Source organism: Balaenoptera acutorostrata, chromosome 10 (genome assembly GCF_949987535.1).
Source record: "Balaenoptera acutorostrata chromosome 10, mBalAcu1.1, whole genome shotgun sequence".
In the NCBI taxonomy this organism is placed as follows: Eukaryota; Metazoa; Chordata; class Mammalia; order Artiodactyla; family Balaenopteridae; genus Balaenoptera; species Balaenoptera acutorostrata.
In genome coordinates, this window is record NC_080073.1 from 57,456,639 (window position 1) to 57,480,831 (window position 24,193).

At 42.4% G+C, this 24,193-nt stretch overlaps 1 protein-coding gene and 1 pseudogene across 10 annotated transcripts in view; one reads left to right on the forward strand and one right to left on the reverse strand.

The window, feature by feature from the left end:
- Nucleotides 1–1,176: 1,176 nt before the first annotated feature.
- LOC103019619 (extended synaptotagmin-1-like) lies at nt 1,177–19,062 on the reverse strand (annotated as a pseudogene).
- The window catches only part of SLC4A7 (solute carrier family 4 member 7), a 114,859-nt gene continuing 109,469 nt past the window's right edge, over nt 18,804–24,193 (forward strand). For 6 of the 10 annotated variants that reach the window (XM_057555689.1, XM_057555691.1, XM_057555692.1 and 3 more), the window contains exon 1: nt 18,804–19,108. In XM_057555689.1, coding sequence (XP_057411672.1) covers nt 19,061–19,108 — 48 coding nt within the window. In that variant the 5' untranslated portion in view covers nt 18,804–19,060. The remainder of the gene's footprint in view (nt 19,109–24,193) is intronic. The other 4 variants (XM_057555697.1, XM_057555698.1, XM_057555694.1 and 1 more) reach the window with 3 other exon arrangements.

Sequence of the window (24,193 nt, forward strand, 5' to 3'; positions counted from 1 at the left end):
TCCTTCAGAGTTTTTCCAAACTGAGACAAAGTGTCTGGGTCTTTTTGGATGCAGGCTGTCCCTAGGGTGGAGCATAATCCTGGGCAAGGTAGCTTCCTTCAGCTGAGGACAATTTTGGAAAAGGAACTGAGTTGTGAGCCATCAGCAGCCAATATCCCTCAGCAGGAAGAGTGAGTTCCTTGATCCAAGAGGGATGTGTTGGGCACACAGCATCCACTGTCAGCACACTATGTGAGATTGTATCATTTTGTCTTAAAAATAGAAGCGACAGGATAGAAATAAGCAAAGGGAGAAATGTGGGTAAAAAGGGAAGAGAAGAAAAATAATACATCAGTATTTGGGGAAAAGGGAATGTATAGTGGAAAGTAAATAAATCTAAAAATAAAAATTTGTGTGTACCAGCCATTATGATTTCATGCACAGCACATTCCCAGGGAAGGTAGTTGCTAAAATGGCCAAGGTCACAGAATGAGAGTTTTGGAAAACACCTGTGAATCATGATTCAGAGGACTGTGCCATAACCTTCAAAGCACATGAAAGTGAATGGAAATGCATTCTGTTAAACTATTTCCTAACAGAGGTCATTCAGTCATAAGAACACTTTCAGAGCACGAAGAAGCAGGTTTGATGAATATTGATGCTGTAAGTGAAAGAACTTAAATTTAGCAAATTTGAGTCTTGGCTTATCTATGAATTGTCAACTTTTAATCATCCTATGGATGATTTTTAAATGATGTCCATTTGGCTTTGGAATTTGTTACAAGAATTTTGGGAGGAGCCCATTGATCATCTTGGTTTGGGTTTCCCCAGAAACGGACCTGAGACAAAGATTCAAGGGCCAGTAGTTTCCTGGGGAAACTACGTGGGTTTTTTTGTTTTTTGTTTGTTTGGTCTTTCAAAAAGCTGTATTTGGCATAAGCTAATGCCACTGCTAGTGCTGCCAGTGGCCAGGCACAGACACAGAAGGTCCTGAGGAGCTGGGCAGAAAGGAGAATGTGCAGGCAGAGCAGGAAATAGCCAGCTCATGTCCCTGTCCCAGGAGCCCAGAAGGATAAAGGCCGTGTAGTAAAGGGTAACATACGGTCCTCCTCTTTGGTCATGCAAAGGCCCTATCATGGGCCTGGGAGGTGAGATGGCTGAGGGGTGCAGCCTCTGTCCTTGGACTCCAAGCTTAAGGCTCATCACATTGAGGCGGTGATGCAGTGAGAGGTGAGGCAAGGAGACAGAGCAGTCAGGCTGGTAATCTCCGGCTCCTAGGAGCTGCCCTTGTCCTTGTCATCCATGAGGTCATACCACTGGACTGCACCCTGGGAAAGGTCTATCTCAGCGAGGTCCAACTGCACCTTCCCCAGCAGCTCATGCTCTCTTGACATGAAGGAGGAACTAGACTTCACAGAGACATCCAGCTTTCGCCGAAAGGTCTCATCCGGGGCAATTCCCACTCAAACCGTTCATTGAATTCAGGATTTAGGGTCCTCTTCTTCTGTGAGGTCTTCCTCTTGGTGCCCTGGTTCTTGTCTGGCAGTAGCAACAGTGACACGTAGGGGTCGGGGGGATCCCGTTCATTTTGTTGAAGGGCCCAGCAACTGTGAATGATGCTGACCAGCTTGCGTTCTTCACTGTAGTACCAAACAGTCAGTTTCACCTGGCCCACAGGCCCGGCTGGAGCCTCAAGGGAACTGTCACTGTGTGTTAGGCGCTGCCGGAGCTCTGGGGCTGAGGAAGTGATGTGAGGGAATCTCCCCCCAGAGCTCTGGTTCTTCGCTCAGAGATGAGGAGCTGTGGCTCTAGCTGTGGCTGTGAGCTTCCACCCCTGAGTGCTGGGACACCAGGACCCCGAGCTGTGCTCGCAGTAGCTCCTGCCCTGGACCATTGCTGAGCATAAACCAGCGGTCCAAGCAGAGCCAGTCAGCCACGAGGTGCTCGGAGAGAGGCAGAGATAACAAGCCCAGTGTGCCAGTCCCCTCACTCCAAACCTGCAACTCCAGGCTCTCAGAGTTTGGTTTCCTGATGAGAGAGGAGGCACTCTCATCCCAGACAGGGGCTGACGTTTGGAAAACAGTCTTAGTTTTATGAGAAGTATCTCCCAAAGCAAGAGTAGCATAAGGGCTGGGAGGCTTGGTACCTTTTCGGAGCCGCAGGTCCTCAGCCTACTCCAGGTAGACGGAGAGCAGGGCTGTCGCCAGTTCTGCACTCTTCTGAGTCTGGATCAAACCGTTCATCTGCAGCACCTCCTCTAACTCGGCAGTAGTGGGACTGGGGGGTCAGACGCTCCAGACGCAAGTGTAGGCGGCCAGATGAGACATCCTCCAGGGTCAGCCACTCATCAAGGAAGCCATTGTTTAGGGCTGTGGTGAGACTCACTTTACACCTGCCCAGAAAGTCATCCTTGTCCAGGTCCTTGTCAAAAACCTCAACCTCTAGCTCTTGGCCTGGAATTGATGTGACGATCACCTCAAAGACCTCGTTCCAATGGCGATGGAGATCTTCCTCAACAACGTGGCTCTGCAAGCTTCGTCCTCCCAGGTTTAGGAAATGTTAGATGGTAGCAGGTGATGATATAGGGATGGAGAATGCAGCCCATCAAAGGTAGTCAGGAGCTTAACCCTACAGTGAAAAAAAAAAAAACACACTGGAGAATTATCTTGACGGAGGGGCAAGGAAGCGGGGGTACTAGTCACCAGAGCTTATTGTTCTCTCAACTTCAGGTCTGCTTTGTGTACAGGGGGAGCAGTCTCTCTGGGCTTAAGGAAGTGGCCAGGGGGGACAGAGAGGCAGAAACTGAGTATTGGAAGCCTGCAAATGAAGCCTGAGGGGTGCATGCAGGGAACTGTCAAGGCAGCCTCTGCTACATTGATGGTCTGAATGTATTTTTCTTGTTATGATATTAAAGTTGGTTTCCATGCCTGAGAATGTGCCAAGTTGTGTCCAGGGGAGAGAGAGCTGGCTGTGTGCCGAGAAACAGGAGGAAACCCTTGTGAGATTAAACATTCGAGCGTGGGCTGGGCACAGGGCCATGGAAGGTTGACAGCAGCCTGAGCAGGCACTCATGCCATAGGAAACGTCCTGTAGATGAGAGCTCATTACGGTCACCAAAGGTGAAAGGTGGAGGAAGAGATAAATTGGGAGATTGGGACTGACATATACACACTACTATACATAGAATAGATAACCAACAAGGACCTACTGTATAGCACAGGGAACTCTGCTCAATATTCTGTGATAACTTACATGGGAAAAGAATTTGAAAACGGATAAATGTGTATGTATACATACATATGAATCACTTTGCCATACACCTAAAACTAACACAACATTGTAAATCAACTATAGTCCAATAGAAAATAAATTTTAAAATAAATAAATAAATGAGGGCTCACACAGGCAGTTTCCTCCAGTCGTCCATTTGGACCATAAGACTCCTGAGCTGGAGAATAATGGCAGAGTGGAAAGTTTTCAGGTGGCAGTTACCTTGGTCCTGTGCCAGGTGTATTACTCACTGATCACAAAGCTCCAGCTGGTATTTACCACCCAAGAAAAGGGGAAAGAAAAGAGAAGTTCTTCTGCTGATTTTCATGTCACAGAAGGCATGAAAGAGGAGACAATGCATTGGGGAAGAATGAGAAAATTTTCCCATGGTCCTCATTTATTTTTATCACAGGATATCAGTTATTTGTACCACTTTAGGGAAAATAAGAATCTAAAGAGTTTTGATTCTTTAAATTTTGTTTATTAGCCTCATATCTAAGGAAATCACATTTAATCGGCTCACTTCCTGAAGAGCTAGTTTGATATCCTTGACTTAGATTACTGCTGTGCAGTTAGGGTCAGCTTTCCCCTCTCCTCCCATGCAGAGCTGAAGGGCAATGCTGGGGCTCCCAGGACATGCAGTAAAGGATGAACAAGAGACGTCCTGACCCTGCACAGTTTCTTATGTCTTCACTAAGAAAATCCCCCTAAAAATTTAATCTGTTAAAAACCAGCCAGGATCATATTACCAAAGAGGAAGTTGTTTAATTCATTCATTTATTTAACAAATCTTTATGTACTTTATGGACAATGTACAGACAGCTGAGAAGGAAGCAAAAATGAGTGGGCCACGTCTCTAGTTCTTAGGGAACTTATTGGTACTCAACACGGAAGGCCTGAAAGCAATTAATTATAACCCAACATGAAGTGAAATGGTACTCTGATATCCTGTGAGAACATTAGTGGTGATAGCCCTTCTCTCATTAAGTCTTATTACCCTTATATTTCATGCCACATTATTTAGCAGTTTTTAAAATTTCTGCCCTCAATGGCTTCCTATGGCTTTCCCAGCTCAAATGATAACCTTCTTACGGCCGGAAAGGAGATAGTAAAAGCTGTGCTTCCTGATCTTTAAGTGTGTACAAATGCCCACAGTTCTGCACATCCAACAAGCTCCTTGGACCAGCTCTGCTATCCCTTACAGCACTTGCCACAACGTTCAGCAAATCAGATTCAGATTGTAAATTACTTTTGAAACTATCAGTCACTTTTATTGCACCTGACAGGCAAGCTAGGGATTGCTAAAATACAGTAGATACTTCATGTGCTCAGAAAGTTGTAGGGCAGATTGAATGTGTTAGGATACCATCTCCCCAACATTTACCCCATGATGCTGTTCTGTGTGCACAGGCCTAAAGATTAAACAGAGACACATATCCCATGCTTTTTAAAGGGAACGAAATGTGTCTTCATATTTTACCTGTGGTCCATTTATGGAATTGCTGAGATAACATTCCCCCAGGGTTGTTATATTTGCTTTGCAGAGTAAGTTCTTTTGTAAGGAAGGGTGTGGAACTGAGTGCTGTTAACAGGCTCCAGAACAGCACTCAGGTTTCAATGCTGTGTCACAATTTTAGAACAACGGGTGGCCAGAGTCTACAGCTAATCTGGTCCAGGCCTCCGAAGAAGCATGCTCAATGCGGGCTTCAGCCTGTTCTGTCTTGATACTTCTGCTCCCCACCTACCAGATTAATATTGAAGGGAATTCTACATGCCTCAATCTTCTGTATTCAAGCTCTTCCTTATACCGTGCAAGTCCCCTTCAGTTACCTAGGACCTCCCATACCTCCCCAAACTGCCCTCTACTGCCTCTCCTTTGACCCTGACTGCTCTCTCTGCCAAACTTCCCACCCTTTGGAACTTTTCTTCTTCACACTGCAACTTAAATTTTTCTTCTTCGCACTGCAACTTGAATGATTTTATACAACACAGGTCTGATCAAGTCATTCGCTGTCTTAAATTCCTCTAAATGTCTCCCATTGCCCTCAGAATATGTTGGAATTCCCTAACATGATGGAGAAATCCCCCTCTTCCCACTTGCCAGCCCTGAAATGTGTGTTCCTGATCTAGCCAGCCTCTTCAGGTCCTGCAATGTCCCATGCTCTCCACCCCCAGTTCTTCCAGGGCTATTTCCTCTATCTACACTCTTCCTCTGGTTTTATTCCTCCTCTACTTTAGGTTTCACTTAGCAGTCTCTGTACTGGAGACTCCTTCCTTGACACCAGGACACCAGCTACCAGGGTCTGCTTGTGTTTGTATCAATGCTCTTAAACGCTGCAGGATCATTTCCTCTTTCCTTATCTGCTCTCCCTGTTAAGACATAGAGGTTCCTGAACAGGCCTTGTCTTTGTCTTGTTCGCATGCTACACACATGGCCTAGCACACAGTGGGTTCTCACTAGGGCCATCTTCAGGAACACTTGGAAGGGAGCTGAACAATTGGGGTTTAACGCTCGTCAGTGCAGTCTTGAAATTCTGAATCATTTGTCTTTGGATTTATGCTTTATAAGTGAAGTCAATGGAATGATGGAGCATGTGCCAGGGGCGTGGAGTCTAGGCTCCCACCTGGTCCCACCTAGTCCCACCTGGTCCCTGGGAGGCTCCTCCACCTCCGACCCATGATCACTGTCTCCCTTGCCCATTCCCCTCCAGCACCCCGCTTTGGTGCAGGAACAATGAGGGATTGGGCAGGTTCTTGTGCTCACATGTGGAGTCCTGCACAGAGTCTGCAGCATCTGTGAGGATATGCACTGTCTTTGCAAGTACCCATGTGTCCAAGGGGACACTATGCTGAGCAGCAAATAAAAAACGAAAAGACAAGTCGAGAAGGAGACTCAGAAGAAAAAAAACAAACACTTTTCTCCTCCTTTTTGAACAAGGTACCCTGCATTTTCATTTGCACTGGGCCCCACAAATTATGTAGCTATCTCTGGCTCTCCATGAGTGTTTGTTGAATAGATGAATCAAAGGAATTTGATGAGTCAAATGCATGTTTCTTCAAAGCAACCACCTTGATGAATTTTCCAGTAGTTGTAATTTCCTGTAACATTTTTGGAACTTCTTTTTGAGAAGGTCACCATTTGGTCACAAATATTTTTTGAACATTTATTACACCAGGTTCTGGTGTATAGCAGTGAACTATTCAGATAAGGCTATGGAAAATCTTCATCCTTAAAATTGCTTTGGGGTGGATTTACTTCTCTAAAGAAGTCAAAAGTCTCTGGGGGGTCATATCTGGTGAATAAAGCAGGCCATAAAACTAAGTAATATCAATAATACCACTTGGGACTAAAATAAACTTTATAACTATGGAACCATAAATTAAAAACACTGGGTTTCTTATGTGAGTAAACTGGTTCTGAAGATAATTTTCAAATATAAGTTTCAAAAACATTTTGAATTACTTTTAGTAAATGAAGAGTATCTCAAGGGGACTACTTTGAAGCATAAATTATACTTTAAATATAGAAACTCTGGAGTAAATAATTTTTGAAGAAAGCTTTTTTGGGTAATTTCTGTGTTTTTAATTTTCTTAAACATCACTTTTTCATCTAATTCCATACATAAGAGAAATCTGCAGCTGATCAAAATATGGTTATTAGTAATAACCTGCTTCCATGATCGCATTGTTCTTACAATGTCCATCATGATTTGTTTGCTTCTCTACTAGAGCTTCCAAATTATGATTTTATTCATCATTTTTGGAGCCCTGTGATAACCTACTTATTTTGCAGTACATCTCCTATCTAGGCTGGTCCCTGTTAGCTGTGTTATTTTAACCTCTTAGCGCCTTAGTTTCCTGATAGGATTGTGAGGAATATTGACACAGGCAAAGACCTTAGACTACTACCTGGTGAACAGTAAATGCCACGTAAGAATTTCATTACAATAATTGCTATGATCTGGCCCCATGCATCCAGGCAAGGTGTAGGCAAAATTGTTCTCTAATGGGACAGACAGTAGATAATTGAGGCTTTGTGGGTCAGGTGATCTCTGTCACAACTACTCAAGTCTATTGTTGTAATGCTGAAATCACCCTTAGACCATACTTTTATGAATGGGCATGACTAAGTTTCAATAAAACTTTATTTACAAAAACAGATGGCTGGTCAGATTGTGCTCATGGGCAATTCATCTGCTGACCACCCCTGCTCCCCACCCACAGACACACCTTTTTGACAGGTGAGTGTGAAGGCTTAGCCAGGAGTCAAGAGTGAGGAGCAACGGTGACCTCAGTCCTCTGAAGTCCAGGTCACAGAGTGAGGGCAGAGGTGCCATCTCTGTGGACAGTGCCATGGGGGCTGGTGGAGGTAGTAGAGGAGATAGGCTACAGCTGGAGAACTCCATGTAGCTCACTCTCCAGAATTAATTCTGTCCTGACAAGTTGATTCAATGAGCATTTTATAAACACCTGCTCAGTGGCTACATATGCAATGGTTTACTGTATTTTCATGGTAGCCTATTGTATAATTTATTTAACTATACAAGGGCCATACTTCAACCAATTAATATTCAATATTCATCTCTCATTTAATCTTTCAAAAACTAGAGAAAAAATGTTTCTATAATATTCTTTGCCTATATAGTTCTTGGTGAGTCTAACTATTAGAAGAAAGTGGAACCTTATTCAGTTGTACTGGCCCTTGACCTGCTTGGCAATCTCTTCCCCCCAGAGTGGCCTCAAAGGAGCCAGGAAGTTAAGTCTTGTATTTTTTTTTCCATATCAGATCAGCATGCAATATGCTTGCCTAAGTAATAAGTATTATCTAGATAGATAGGTAGATATGGACAGGATATTTGTTTTCTCTATGAATGTGATGTTTTAATGTGCCTGGCAGTCAGCATCTCCTCTTTTGCAATACTCTTCCCGTTTTGCCTGGGTACTCTCCTTAAGGTAACTAAAGGTCACTCCCTCCCAGAGTATAACATATTTTACGTTCCATTGTGCTTTCCAGAGGCAGGGTTTTACCTACAAGCTTGAAGATGATCCAGACTTAAAGTGGTCTCTTATTACATACAACAAAAGAAATTTTGATTCACTGATTGATTGATTCAAGAAATGTCTACTCAGCTGCTCATCATATGTAACACACAGGTCCTTGGAGGGGCAGGAATGAATAGATACCATTTCTGCTCTCATGGAACTTGCTGTTTGCTGGTAGAGGCACATGTTAAACAATTATCAAACAGATAAGACAGCATGTAATTAGAACTAGCAAGAACTGATAGAAAGGAAATGAAAGTTTATAATATATCTCAAATACTGCTGGTCATAGCAATCATCTAGGGCCCTTGTTAAAATAATGGATTCCTTTTGGCCCCATCACAGATCTGCTGAATCATGATCTCTAGGGAACTCCATATATTTCACAAGTAGCCCAGACAATCCTTATGAACAAGCACACTTGGAAAACCCTGGTCGAACAGAATTTAAAGCAAAGACAACAACTCTAACTTCCAACCAGGCTTTCATTCTAAAGAAGGCTTATTTGGCATGTCTTTGAAGATTGGTTATAATAAGTGGCAGAAAACTTCCAATTCAAATTTGTGTTTGCTGATGCTGATGACCTATGGACTTGAATGCCACCTTTATGAAACCTTCATTAGGTTGCTAGGCAATGGGCTACTCTACCAGCTGGATTTAGTTTCCTAGATACAAGACTTTCTGAAACTCCTGCAGTTTTCTTTCTCTTCATTAAAAAAAAAAAAATGCTTATCCAGAAAATATGCCATTGAGAATATTTACTTAATAATTTAACAATCTTCTCCCTTCGGAACCCCCAGCATACTCAACAGACTTCATGGCAGGCTTTAGTTTAACCCATTCAGGTTTTGACTTGGCCTCAATGAGAGAAGTGGTCTCTCTTAACAGGTTATGAATATCGTTATACTGTATTTACACTGTTTAGTTTTAATGTGTTTGGCTTTTTAAAAGTGGTATTTAAGTTTGGAATATTCCTATTGTAAAACATTGTAAAATTTCCACTAGTGTTTTAGACTATTTTGTATTAAAAATAATGTTTACAGCTTTTTTCTCAATTAAATGTAATTTATTCATAGTAGATATTTGTAGAACCTATAAAGAATGAAATTTTAAATTTAAAAAATCACCCATAATCCTACTACCCAGCAACATCTGTTAGCATTTTAGTCTATTGTTAATTTTTAATATATTACTTTCAATTGATCACTCATTGATAGATAGTTATAACTGGGATTATACTCTATATCAAGTTTGTATCCAGATCTTTTAACAAAACTTGATACCATGAGCATTTTTCCATTAAAGTTTAGAATGTCTTTTTGATGAGTACATTATATTCTATCATATTGGTATGCAAACATTTATTTAATAGTTTTTTCATTGCTTCAGTTTTATATGGTTTTAAACTTTTCACTTTCATACATAACATTGGCATAAACCCCTTTGTATGTAAATCTATATCTGTAGCTATGACATCTTACAAGACAGTCCTAGTCATGAAATTGCTGGATTGAAGGATATGCTTTTTTTTGAGATTAATACATGTTGCCAAATTGCTTTTCGGGAATTGAAGGGATTCCATCCTTGAGTAGATGGATCCACAGGGACCAGTAAACACTAGGAAACAGATGTGATTTATGGATGCACCAATTAGCCTCCATGTGTTCTGTGATCCCAGACTTGTATTCCTAACTCTGACAATATATTTTCACAAATGCATACTATTGGTAGCACATGGAAAGAGCCATATCAACTTATGTCTGCTATTGCACCAAAGTCTTGAAGAACATGTCTTACTGATGATAAGTAGTCCGGCTATCTTTACATACAAAGGGCAGCTTATGATTGGAACCATGGTCTGTATCTCTGCTTATATTATAAGCACTATTGTTAATTGTTGTTTGAAGAGGAGATACAGCTAGTGAATAATAATACTAATCACTGGTGAATAATAATACTAGGATTCCTATTCGTGGGGGATATATTCTCAGTCCTCAAATGGAAACAAATTCTCAGTGCTTTTTCTTGTTAATTGTCTCTAAGAAAAGATGAAATGCTGGTGCTCATTGCTTCATACTTTGTAAAATATCTTTTTCAGCTTTCTCTCCCCACTCAACTTTCAGTTGTGTATAATGTCTCCATGAACCTTAGTTATGAAAAACAAGTAAAAGGAAAGCTTACCTTTCAGTAACTTTTCAGTCCTAGTTACCCCAAGTTACAAGGACACAATTATATTTAAGAGAAGTTGTCGTGTGGGTGGGTGTGCCCAGTGACGTGTGATGAACTGCTATTCCCACCCAATGAATCAGTTGGTATAAGAAAGATACCATAATTTACTTGAATAGACTAGGGCTTGGGTTGCTTGTGTGTGTGTGTGTGTGTGTGAGAGAGAGAGAGAGAGAGCAAAAGGGCAAAGTATGTGTCCTGTTTCACATACAAGCACAGGTCGTACCCTATATTTGGCTTCTGGCCTCAAGCAGTGAAGATTGCAGAAATCTCCAGGATGATGAGAACATTCAGAAACATCTCAAGGACTTATGTTCCCACTTAATCTGATTTCTTTCCACTCTCTGTTGGCAATTCCTTACCAGCCTGAGTTTAGCAAAGCTACAGAACAATGAGAGATACTCAAACTGGTCGGGTGGGGACGAACCCTTAACCATAGGTAGCTGCCTTTAAGAGAACTCTTAAGGGAGAGGGACAGCATGGGTGTGGGACAGGAAAGGAGGCTGGAAGAAGACAGGTAGAAGTGGAAGCTGCTCCTACCACAGGAGGAGAGAGTCTCCACACCAGAGTTCTAAAAAGTAGCATCCCCAGGGCTCTCTGTGGTTAAAGTAGGTACAGCACCATTCTGTCAAATATTTTCTTATGTATTACCTTATTTGGCTTTTGCAACATCTTTGAAATAAACAGAACACGTATTACAGGTCTGCAATCCTTTATTTGAAACCCTTAAGGCCAGATATTTTAGATTTCAGAATTTATCAGAATTTAGACAAGTGATATAATGCCAGTTATGTATGTTATGAAACACCCCTAGTAGGGTCTGGGACAACATCCTGTTTTCAGACACATTAATATTTCAGTAATGAGGAATACGGGCATCCACAGTAAGGAGATAAAGACTATAAACAGCCTCATCTCAGTCTAGGTTAGGTTTTTGTAGCCAAATGAGTTATGAAAAGCCATTAGTTTTTCAGAGATTTATGAAGCTTGCAACTGAAGATAAGGAATTATGGCCTCAATTATTCCCATTTTATAGATGAGGAAACAGAAGTCCAGAGACGTTAAGTGATATATCCAATGTTAGTTTTAGATTATTTTAAAATGGGATTATTATGAATATCCCAAGATTATCTAAAACAATATAAGTACTTATTTTAACATTCACTGATGGAGAGTTTTGTCTTGAGTGTTTTGATTCCTTGGCAAAAAATGTTTTTTTCTATCTCTGCCTCCCTGGAAGTCTATTACGTTTTTGTATCATGTTTCTCAAGATGGGACCTTGGGATTTTAGATTTCCCCTTTGGTTCAGATGAGTTCTTCTCCAAAATTCATTGTAGTCTCAGTCATGGACATGGTTGAAGGGAGCACTTTCGTGAAAGGGGTAAACGTTTATCGAAACTTAACTATATATAAAGAGTGGTCCTGAGAAGAAAAAAAGTAAGCAACAAGGGTCTTTCAGTGCTTCCCTAGCCCAAGCACTAAGAGGAATAGTCTTTGGAAAGCCACAAAAATATAAACCACACTCAGATATGCCTAGGTGTGACCAAAATAGACTCTGACTTTGAAAGAACACTGCCTACATCAAAACATACGACACTCTTTAAAAGGAGTTTGCTGGCACATCTCGGAGTGCCAATCCTGTACTCACTTGCCACTTGTTCCTCAACAGTAGATGACACTATTCCAATGCCTGAGCAAACTAGATGGTGACCAGTGACTATGAACTGACTCAGAAAAACTCAGAATTATTGAAGAAACAATGAGCTGAGAGTCAGCTAGTCTAGTCCAGTCGGTCCCAGGCCCCTTCCTAACTTGCTGTGTTATTTGGCCATGATCGTGCTTACAATCTTTAGTTTCAGTAATTATAGTTACTTTTGAATATATGTGCATAAAAGAATTCAGAAACAGACACACAAAAGGTTTTGTATGTATTATTAAGAAACCAAAATCGTTGAAAAGGGTCCATTGTACAGAGATTTCCCCTACGTGACCTGCCCCCTCACAGGCACAGCCTCCCCCATTATCAACATCCCCCACGAGATGGTGCATTTGTTACAACTGATGAATCTACATTGACACATCATAATCACCCAAAGTCCATAGTTTACCTTAGGGTTCACTCTTGGTGGTGTATATTCTATGGGTTTAGACAAATGTGTAATGACATGTATCCGTCATTATGGTATCATACAGAGTAAAAATACTCTGTGTTCTCCCTATTCATCCACATTCACCACCACCCCCCCCCCCCCACCAATCCCTGGCAACAAGTGATCTTTTACTGTCTTCATAGTTTTGCCTTTTCCAGAATGTCATACAGTTGTAATCATATAGTATGTAGCCTTTTCAGATTGGCTTCTTTTACTTAGTAATACGTATTTAAGTGTTTTCAGTGTCTTTTCACGGCTTGATAGCTCATTTCTTTTTATTGCTGAATAATATTTCATTGTATATTCAGTTTATTTTTTCTGTTAACCTACTGAAAGACATCTTGGTTATTTCCAAGTTTTGGCAATTATGAAGACAGCTGCTATAAAACATTGGTTTATGTGTGGACATAAGTTTTCAGCTCCTTTGGGTAAATACCTAGAAGCACAATTGCTGAATCATATGGTTAGAGTATGTTTATTTTTGTAAGAAACCACCAAACTGTCTTCTAAAGTGGCTGTTCCATTTTGCATTCCCACCAGCAATGAATGAGAGTTCCTGCTGCTCCATATCCTTACCAGTATTTGGAGCTGTCAGTGTTATGGATTTTGGCCATTCAAACAGGTCTGCAGTGTTATCTCATGGTTGTTTTAATTTGCATTTCCCTAATAACATATGATGTTGAGCATATTTTCATATGCTTAACTGCCATCTCTATGTTTTCTTTGGTAAGCTGTCTGTTAAAGTCTTTGGCCCATTTTTTAATTGGGTGTGTATTTTTTTATTGTTGAGTTTTAAGAGTTCTTTACATATTTCGGATAACAGTCCATTACCAGATGTATCATTTGCAAATATTTTCACTTAAAATGCTTTTTAAGTCTTGAAGGGGAAGTGTCTCTATCAAGGAAGAGGAATGGTGGTGATCGTGGTGTTACATTGTAGGTGAACTGTATGTGTACACATAGATTTCCTGTCACATTTACCTTGATCTTACTGATCTGTATCCTTCTCTCTCTCTCTGCTTAACTCTTCGAGTAATAATAGGCTCCAGAGTGTCTGGGAGGATACTGGCCTAGGGATTTAGTGCTTCAGTGGAGACAGATAAGTTTCACAGACTATATACATCCAGCTCAGTTTTCAGTTCCAGACATGTTTATCCTGAGGACATCAAATTCAACCTGTTCATGGACATGGATCATCTTTGGTTGTTCCTCCTGCAGCTTCTAGACCTAAGGAGTCACTATGTTCTATCAATTTTACTTCCAAACTATCTCTTATATCAGACTTACACTTTCTATTTTCTTTGTCATTGCCTTAGCCCATGCTTTGCAACCCAGGGCCATCCAATAGAAATATAATGTGAGCCACATATGTAATTTAAAATTTTCTAGTAGCCACATTTAAAAAGGTCAAAAGACATAGGGGAAATTAATTTTAATGTTTATTTAACCCAACATATCCAAAATATTTTCATTTCAACATGTAATCAATATGAATAACAAGATTCCACTCTTCTCGTGTGTGTCAAATCTTTTAAGCTTGCAGCACATCTCAATTAATATGTGCCATATTTCGAGGGCTCAATAACCACCATGTAGAGCAGTGCAGTTTGAACCAATCTTCTTGCTCTTAGCATCTCTCCATTCCATCCTTTTATATGGTCTGTAATATACCATTTCCCTCCTTAATGCCCTCTGATGGTGGGTCTGTAACTGCATGTAGTAAAAAGTCCAATTTCCTTAGTGCTGTTCACTCATTCATTCCATAGTTTTTATGTACTCACCATGTGCCAGGTACTCCAGGGTGTCCCCAGTGACAAGACAGGTGTGGTCTCTGCTCCTGAGGAGTGTAATAGGAATTACACTCTAATGGGAATGTAAGCTCCTCAGGGGCCTGGTGAATAAGGCCCTTCCTCTAGTATGAGCTTAAGCCCACCTTTTTCCCACCTCATGGTTTCCCAAACAGATAATCATAACGAATGTGTAATGAGTGTTTCTTGTCTGTTAGGTGCTGTGCCTTATGCTCTCATGGAACACCCATGACAGTGCCACTATTACCCCAATTACAGTGTCCAGAGGGGTTCTAAAAAGAAGGCTGGCAAGGTGGGTGACTTGCCTCCAGACACAACCACTAGCACAAAGGGAATCAGCCCCATGCAGTTTGCCTCCAGAGAGGGGGATGCTTCGCCATTGGGCTACCCTGCCTTTTCAGGTGATGCCATTGATTTTGTTGTTGCTTCTGCCTGTTATGCCCTTCTTCTCCCCATGCTTATTTGATGAAGTTATGCCATTATCATTCATGACTCAGTTTAAATCTATTGTATCTGTGTAGCTTTTTCAGACACCTTCATATGCATCCTTTTCTCACAGCTGACAGTCCCCTGCCCCTTCTACCTCTAGCAAAAGTCATCCCACTCTCCTTCATTGAGATTCCCACATTAGAGTGTACACATTGCATTGTTGGCATTTGTTTCTATATCAGTTTCCACTCAGAACTCCATGAGATCAGGTCTGGTTTTTTGTCTTGTTTTAGCTTATCTGTAGGCCTAGCCTGCAGAAATAAGAGGAACAATTTTTTCAACTATTTTCCTTTTGTCTTTTCCCCACTGAGGCTGCTCTGATGCTCTTGTAAACATTATTCCAAGGATTTTAGTTTTCCTTATAGAATCAGATGATTGGGAATATTTAAATTTCAGCTAGCACCAAGAAGAGGCAATGAAGAGATAAAGAATTGTCAAAGGATCCTCTGCTAAAGGATGGTTCCAAGCTTTTCAAAATGACAGAGAAACTGCTATTTTTCTTTAAAAAATATGTTCTGGCTCATAGAGAGCTGTTGGTGGGAAGATTATTCGCACCTCAGGATGAAGATCTTGCCAAGGGGTTGTATCCAAGTCCCTGCTAGTATTACCTACTGTTCCAGAAATCCAGGAAGTGTACTAAATCTGGGATATAGCTAAATGTCATTAATTTTAGGTGCTACAAGTTCATTGTGAGTGATGAATTTAGGTTCAGATTCACCTTTGGTTAGCAAATGTTTCCCCGTGCTACATTTTGGATGAGTATTTAAAATACTAAGAGAACAATTTGCCTTTCAGAAACTTTGAACATTTTATAGCCATCACCATTTACATGAAAGCAATTTTAACACATTATCTTCTTTACTTGCTGCAACCATCACCTGGGGATGAACTCTGGCTGAATACGAATTAAGCGGGCAATTGAGAGTAATCAATTCTATAATTCAGACCTTTACTACACTATTTTTCCAGCAGGTGGGATGAACTGAGGAGTGGAAAAAGTGCATGGCAACAGAGAGGTCACTCAAAAAATAATTGTGGACTAAATAAACTAAGGGCTTATTTTTTTCTTTTCACAAGTTGGATTAAGAGAAACTCATTTTCTAGCATGGTCTCCTGAACATATATTTTTAAGCCCTTCTTGAAGTTGCCTACTTAGCTCTTTCAACTCTGGCACCAAGGGTATATGTTCCTACTTTGCTCCTGTCACTACTTTGGCCACATCCTCAGATTTCTCCCAGGATGCTCCTAGGTCTTAAAGGATGTTTGCCTCCCCCCTTCCCCACCTCCCAAATTCATTCAATTAACACAGGTACTGAAAGCTTACAAAGGCCAACCACTCTTCTAGGCATGCTGGGAATATAACAGGAAAATGAAACAGGCAAAAAATTACTGTTTGCATGAAGCTTACATGGAGCACACATTTTTTAAAATAATTAATTAATTAATTAATTTATTTATTTTTGGTCGTGTTGGGTCTTTGTTGCTGTGCACGGGATTTTCTCTAGCTGCAGTGAGTGGGGGCTACTCTTGGTTGTGGTGCGCGGGCTTCTCATTGGGTGGCTTCTCTTGTTGTGGAGCACGGGCTCTAGGTGTGCGGGCCTCAGTAGTTGTGGCACTCGGGCTCAGTAGTTGTGGCTCGCAGGCTCTAGAGCACAGGCTCAGTAGTTGTGGTGCACGGGCCCAGTTGCTCCACGGCATGTGGGATCTTCCCGGACTAGGGCTCAAACCCGTGTCCCCTGCACTGGAAGGTGGATTCTTAACCGCTGTGCCACCAGGAAAGCCTGGAGCACACATTAATCTGTGTTTAATGTTAAAATTAATCGATAATTTAAAAATTAATTGATAGTCAATCTAAGAAAGAAATGGACAATTTTATTCGAGCCAAACTGAGGGTTATAACCCAGGAGATAGTCTTTCAGAAAGCTCTGAGGACTGATCTGCCCATTAGAGGTCAAAGCACAGCTATGTAAGTTTTTGAGACAAACGGTTATATATCAAAATAACATATTGACAGTTTACATAGTCCAACAAGGTGATAGTGGGTCATTGTGACCCCTTACAGGATTGAGAAAGGAATATTATCTCCTAAGGAATTACCTTGCTGGTGCCAGGAGGATATTGCCTTTTTTTTTTTTTTTTTTGGCTAGTAGGCATTCCTGTGTCTTCCAAGGGGATCTAATTAATGTGTAATGCAGATGCACAATACACACAAAAGGGGAGAGGGTAGTGGCTCAGATGGCAGAAAAAAGTGCATGTTAAATTTTTCTTGTCTTGCCTTTAAAATAATTTTGTTACATCAGTGTGTGTGTGTGTGTGTGTGTGTGTATACAGATGATAAACATAATGAAGCATAAATATATAGAATGTTATAAAAGAATAACTGCTATATAGAAAAATGAAGCAGAGAAAGGGAATAGAAGATGTTCTGTGTACACTAATTAGTTTTTTGGTAGGGAGGCTGCATTTTAAGATACCCCAGAACTAATTCTTCAATATAAATCATATTTACCTTGTGATGGTATGGGTAAAAGTGATTGAAGCCTTAAACAACTTTAGGAGGCTCTTTTTTTTTTTAAATTCCAGTTCCTCTCTTTCTCCATATTCTTTCCTTTTCATTCTTGTTTCATCTTTTCATCCCTTTTCCTTGTTGCTGTACAACTTTCTTTAACGAATCATTAGAATGGTGCAATAGAGCAGTTCCACTAACTAGGATTTAAAACCAGTTACCTATCTGAAGCTCAGCTTCTTCATCTGTAAAATGGGGATAACAGAAAACATATTGTGGTGTTGTGAGGATTAGAGATGCAGCATGTTTGCCTTAATGTACAGTGTCTAATTGTAGCCTTCTTTAAACGGTAGCACATCTGCTCTTTATACAGTAAGTGAATAATGGGTGCCCACCTAGAAGTAACTGTCTGGGAAATTTAGAAAAAAAGGGGACTAAGACCCAAACCAGGAAGGAGTCATCCAGCATACTTAACTATTTCTGACAAAGGGCTTTACTAATATCTATTTTGAGATGGATAGGGTAAGCGCTCCAGACTTGCTGGAATATAAAGTTTCCTTCCATAGCACTGATTTAGCTCTTCCCAGCTAATCTTTTTGTTCTCTTTTTTAAACACGCAGGACAATCCAGTAAACAATAATGCCTCTAATAAGCATGCTATGTTTCAGGTACGTTTAAGGATAGAAATTCACTTGATCCTTCAATGACCCTGTGTGGCAGGCACCGTCACCATGTGCAGTTAGAGCTGTGGATATGGGGGGGGGGGTGCCCCAGAGGGTGGACTCGGGTGTGGGTGCCGCAGTGGTGCCGGTCAGGGGCGCAAGCACACGAGGACACCTGGCCAGGAGTGCTCTCTGTTTCACTGGTCCCGAGTTGGGGTTCGTGCCAACAGAACAGAGAAAAAAACCTTGCAGCACTCCTAACGACCCGTTAGTTCCTTTGGGGTTCCCGTGAGCGCCCCTGTAATGGGCAGCGACCTTCTTCCCTCCTGCCACGAGGAACGTGGTTAGGAGGTAGGCGCCGTGGTGACCCCCAGCCCCCCCTCGGACTAGGAAAACGAGCTACACGCTTAGTTTCGGTCACTTAAGATTTTACAGAGGGGCGGGCCTTCTGAGGAGGTGGCGTGGCGCCGAGATGAGTGTGGAACCCCGAAGGCCTCCGAGGGGCTGGGACGCCCGTCTTCCTCCCACCCTCCCGCTCCACCTCTGGGCTGCCTGGCCGCCGGGCCGGGACTTGCCTGGGAGGCCCCCGGCCAACCGGGGGCGGGCTGTGGGCGGGGCCTCCGCGCGTCACGGCCTGGCCCCGCCCCTGGGCCTCCGCGGCGCCCTCCTCCCCGCCTCGGCCTCTCTCCAGCTCAGTGCTCGCTCCACGTCCCACGCTGCGGCCTCGAGCGCCCGCGAGAGGCAGCTTCGCGGTCGCCGCGCACGCGCCCCAGTCTCTCGCTCACGGCTCTCCCCACGCGAGTGCCTCGCCCGCGAGCGCACGTTCGTTTCTCCTCGCGCGTCCGGCTCTCGGCCGCGGCGGCGGCGGCGGCGGGCGGACCGCGCGGGGCAGCAGCGGATCGGCCGCCGCGGGCTGGACGGCCGACCATGGAGGCGGACGGGGCCGGAGAGCAGATGAGACCGCTTCTCACCCGGGTAACGAGAAGGGTGCGGGCGGCGGGGCTCCTCGGCAGGCGGGCGCGGGGCTCGGCGGACAAAGGCTGGGGCGCGGCGGGCCGGCCGCAGGTCCCGGGTCGGGCCCCCCCACCGCAGGCGGCCGGCGCGCCGGGGCAGCCCCTTTGTGTGACCGCCCGGAGCTGGGGGCGGGCGGCGCGGCGCCAAGGAGGCCGATGTGGGGGGCCGGCAGCGCGCCGCCGGCATCCCGGCTGCCGCGTCCCGGGGTCTCGGCATCCGGGGGGCCCGGCAGCCCGCGGGCTCGGCCGGTCAACAGCCGGACAGGCGCCTCCTTGTCTCCGCGGGGCTTGCCTCTCCTTCCCGGCGTTCTCCCCGCCAGGTCTCGGTTCCAGTGGCCTTGGCGCTGGACTTGAGGTCAGACCCTCGATAAACCCATCTTCTTCCCGTGAGGAGGAGCGTGGCCCCACCTGGCTAAGCCACAGGCCGTGGTGAGGAGCCGGTTAAATCTTCCCCGTGTTCCCTGTCTCCCCACCCGTCTGCCGCGCGCTTTGTTCCGGGACTTCTCCGGCCGCGTGGACGAGCCGCCTGCGTTGGCGGCCAAGGCTGTGTCTCGCTGCCGACTCTGCCCGGCCAGCCTCCTGCTCTCTTGGCGAGAACCCGAGTGTCCTCCTGCCGCAGGCCAAGTGCAAAGTGGAAGGTGTTCTGACCCTGCGCGCTGCTCTTTTCAGCAGCCTAGCAAAAGCGCGTTTTCCGCTGAAGCTGGGGGTGGCTTCAGGGTGAGATGGGAGTGGGGGTGGGCTTTCAAAAGGTCGGCATTCGCGTTTGGGATGCCGGACGGGCGGCCTACGCTCAAGAAACTGACTTCCTGCTTTCGTATAGGATGCATAGGTCCCCACGGTTGTGATTCTTTCCTCCCTTCATAGTTCGTGACTCTAAGGGCATAGAGGTGTTAGAAATTTTCCTGCTTCCAGCTCTTACTTGGTGACCAGGAAAGGAGGGAAGGTTGCAGTGAAAAACTTCCAGTCTTTCACAACTAACAGGAAAATTGCTTTTCACGTATTTTTATTCAAGAATTACACTTATCCCCCCCCCCGCCCCCGCCCCCCCCCCCCCGTCCTTTTAGAGGTTATTGTAAGGGCCTGGAGAGTAGCCATTCATCATTTAAACATGTTCACCTATAAATTCTCAAAACATGGAGAAAAAGTTAGTCTCCAGACAGTGAAGTCGTTTAGCAGTGGTTTTTGGGAAGATCACTCGTACTGATGGTAATGGAATCCTGGAAGCTCGTTCGTCCTAAGGATCTTCTGTAATTCTTTGTGTGGCCTTTGAATAAACTGTGTTTTAGATGTATTTCTTAGCACCTTCTCTGATACTATGTATCAGATACACTTGGCTGTTCTTAAATTTATTATTTGCAAACTTTCAATTCAGAACAGTAAAGAGCCTCAGCGTTTACATAAAGCTGGAGAGAAACTATGATGTGTTCTCAAATATTGCCTCCTTAGCTAGCAAAGGAGGCCTCTGATAATGCCATTGCCTTCCAAATCATTCATTCATTCATTGTGATAACACTACTTAGAACCCATTCTGAAGTATCCAACAAGACAGAACCAGCTCTGCTCAAGTGAAGGAGACAAATGACAAAGGGATTATCAAACACTGTTATTAATGGCATGGCAGGGGAGCACTTTGGAAGGGTATACCTTCTAAATCTTGGGAAGATAAGACTTGGCTACAGTAACCATATACAAATTGATAATATAAATCAAATATGATAAGCGATCATACAGTCTAAAAATAGAATGAGAGAACAGGAGAACCGTTGGTTTAAGTAGTAGAGAACACTATTACTTGAAAACTGGGAAGAGGAACTATTTGTGTTGACAAAATTAACTCTTTCCTCACTGATTTTCCACTGGTAAATGCACGTCATAAAAGTGGAAGATGATGGTATTCATCAGTCATAACTTCTCTAACTCCTAGCCAACTGCTTAGCATAGTAAAAAAAAAAAGTAGAATACAATTATTACTCCTAAAATGCTATCTTAGGTATGTAATTATGCAAAAATTTTTGAATAAATTGGTGGCAGTTTATATTACTCTGAAACGAGCCTATCTGTTTCATAAATCAGGCTCTAAGGTTTCTTCTGCTCTTAAAATTCTGTAATTTTCATTGATTATGGTTTTGAGGAAAGGCATTTATCTTATAGAAAAAAATGCAACTTTTGTTTGCTTTGTACAAAAACTCATTATCCTGGGCCTCCCTGAGAATTGATTTGAACTGTTATTCTTATTTTCTGGTATAGATTAAATCCTGTTACAACAAATAGCACTGTTTAGAAGGTGCCCAGGTTTTAGGAAATGTTCTACTTTTAAGCACTATATGATTTAACAGGATTCTGTTAATAATTGTTACGTAATTTCATTCATTTTCCCACTATCTATTAAGTATCTCCTAGGTGGCAGGCACTGGGGATATAAGCAGACAAGGTAGGCAGAATCCTAATCTCATTGAGTTTATTTTGGCATGTGTAGTGAATACAGTGATAGCATTTGCATTCCTGCTAATTCCACTTGTGAGTGCTAGTTAAAACATTTTCATGAGTTAGAAATACTTTTAGAAAAGTAGTTGTTAGTAGAAATGAAAGATACTAACAACCTGGTATGAATTCAGTGGTGATTGGCAGTAGAAGGTTTTTTGGTAGGTCTTTAAGTATGCATTCTCTTTGGGGAGCTCTCTGACTAGGTATGGTTAGCTCTAGAGATATTAAGCACCCCAGGCACATTATAAGGATTTTAGTTCCCTTTTGGCCTTATAGTTGGTATCTCTGGGCCACGATCTGTGGAGATGTAATAAAGGGAACAATAGCAAATCTGTCATCAGTCCAACTGAAACTGTGGGACAGTTGAGTTGGATTGAAGAATTGGTTTATTTGGTAACTGAGCCGGGGAAGTACACAGGTTTTCTTCTAAGAGAACTTAAGATATGAAAATAGAGTTTTGTTACACTAAACTCCTGTTAATTGGGTAGGTTAAAATCGAAAGCCAAAGTAACCTGGTGTTGGAGGAACCTGGTATGTTATTTTAGTGGTATGTGGTGTGCTAAAACCTTGGCACTTATACTTGTCAACATCCTGTAATGGGTTTTTCTTCCTCTTTCCTTCCCTTTCTTTCTTACTGTATTTTGCTGCAAATGTGATCTTAAAGTAGATAGTATCTGCAACTCACAAAATGGGCCATTTATATCAAGGAGCATACAGGTGATTCATAGGGTTAATATTATAGATTATTCAGTGTGGCTTTTGTTATAGCTTTCTCTTATTGATTAAGGATTCTTCTATAGTTACTACTTTTTTTGCATACATTATTTCCAATTTTGCAATAAGCATGTATCAGTAATAAAGATAAGTGTTTATATATGTAAAGGTTCAGTTAGCTACCTCCCCCTCTTTTTTAGCCTCCTTTTGAACAAGAGAATTTTTGATTCCTGTACAAAGCGGGTAGCTATTCCAAGGTTCTAACTTAAAATGAAATTTGCCTCTGTTTTTGTTAGCAGACAACTTTATGTATTTTGTTGAGTAGTACTCATTGAATTTTACAACTTGGGGAGACTTTTAGGATTATTTGTAATTGCAGTTGACCCTTGAACAACACAGAAGTTAGGGGTTCTGACCCTCCATGCAGTGGAAAATCCTCTGTATCTGCAGTTCCACATCCACAGATTCAACCACCTGTGGACCGTGTAAGATGTGGTACGTGTTTGTTGAAAAAAAATCCACATATAAGTGGACCTTCATTGTTAAAGGGTCAGCTGTATAATGATAATAAACCATGAAGGGGCCTGTGGTTGGCATAGTGTTACGATGGTGTTTGGTGATGCTGCTGCTGACAGTCTTCCTGAGGGCAGAGGGCCAGCAGACTGGAGTAGTCCTGGATTCCTAAAGTACTGACTTTGCATCCATGGGCTGAATGCTTTTCAGTGACTGCTGTAAGATGAGAGTGGCCAAACACTTTTTCAGTGCTTGATTTAGGAAGATAATGAGATTATGCTATAGATTTGCATATTTATCTGGAGCTGATATGCCAGTATAGAAAGGTTCTAGTTTGGCTATTTTAAGCATATTTTCAGATTTCCTCCAAAGAGGTTATTTTTAAGTATTTTAATTTTTCTTTAGCCATAGTTTGAATTTTAATAAGTTTATTTAGAGCAGTTTTTTTGGGGGGGGCACAGTAAGTATCACAGTGAAGGGTGAAACAATGCACCTTTCATAACAAAATAGAAAAGATGCACTAATATTTTTAATATCCTTTGTTTTTCTTTGTAGAGAGTGTTATGTTGACTGGTATCATTTGGTTCTCATTCTTTTCCCATGTCAGGCAGTATAGAATCGTCTTCTCTCCGGATTCTAGGACTGCATTGCTTCTTTTTGTCAGATTGCTCGATTTGGAGAGCTGTTGAGTTGTATATCATCTCTCATCAGACACTTGGGAAATGGATATATCTTTGAAAATGGATTCACATGTGCAAGATGCCTATACTCATGTAGAGCATGAGAAGGGACAAGATGATACTCAAAATCTTTTTCTCATAATTTCCCATAACATATAATTAACACTTGGTGCTTATGTGCTTGGTGCCTGTTCTCTTATATACAGAATATTTTCAGCCTAATACTACTCTTTATTCTGGAAAAATACTGACAATACTTACACAGAACTCCTCTCACTTTAGGAATTGATATATTCAAGAACAACAAAAAAGGAATAAAGCAAATTTATGTATAGTAGACTCTTCGCATTGAGTTCCATGGTGGTATTGGAGATGTTTCTGTTAAAATAAGTCTTTAAGAAACACATTTTTGATAAGAATTTAAATTAGAAGTTCCCATTGTACTATACTTTGGCCACTGGGATATTATCTTGATCTAGAAAACATCTTTCCTTTTCAAAATTTTAGCACTTTTTAATATTTGCCATGGGTGGGTGGGGTTCTGGGGGGACGAAGTGTCAGGGAAGGGAGGGAAGAGGGTATTACAGGGCTGTGTTTGTCTGAATTATGACAGATGCAACTTTAGCATCAGGCTTGATGAGAGGAGCCTGGGCTGG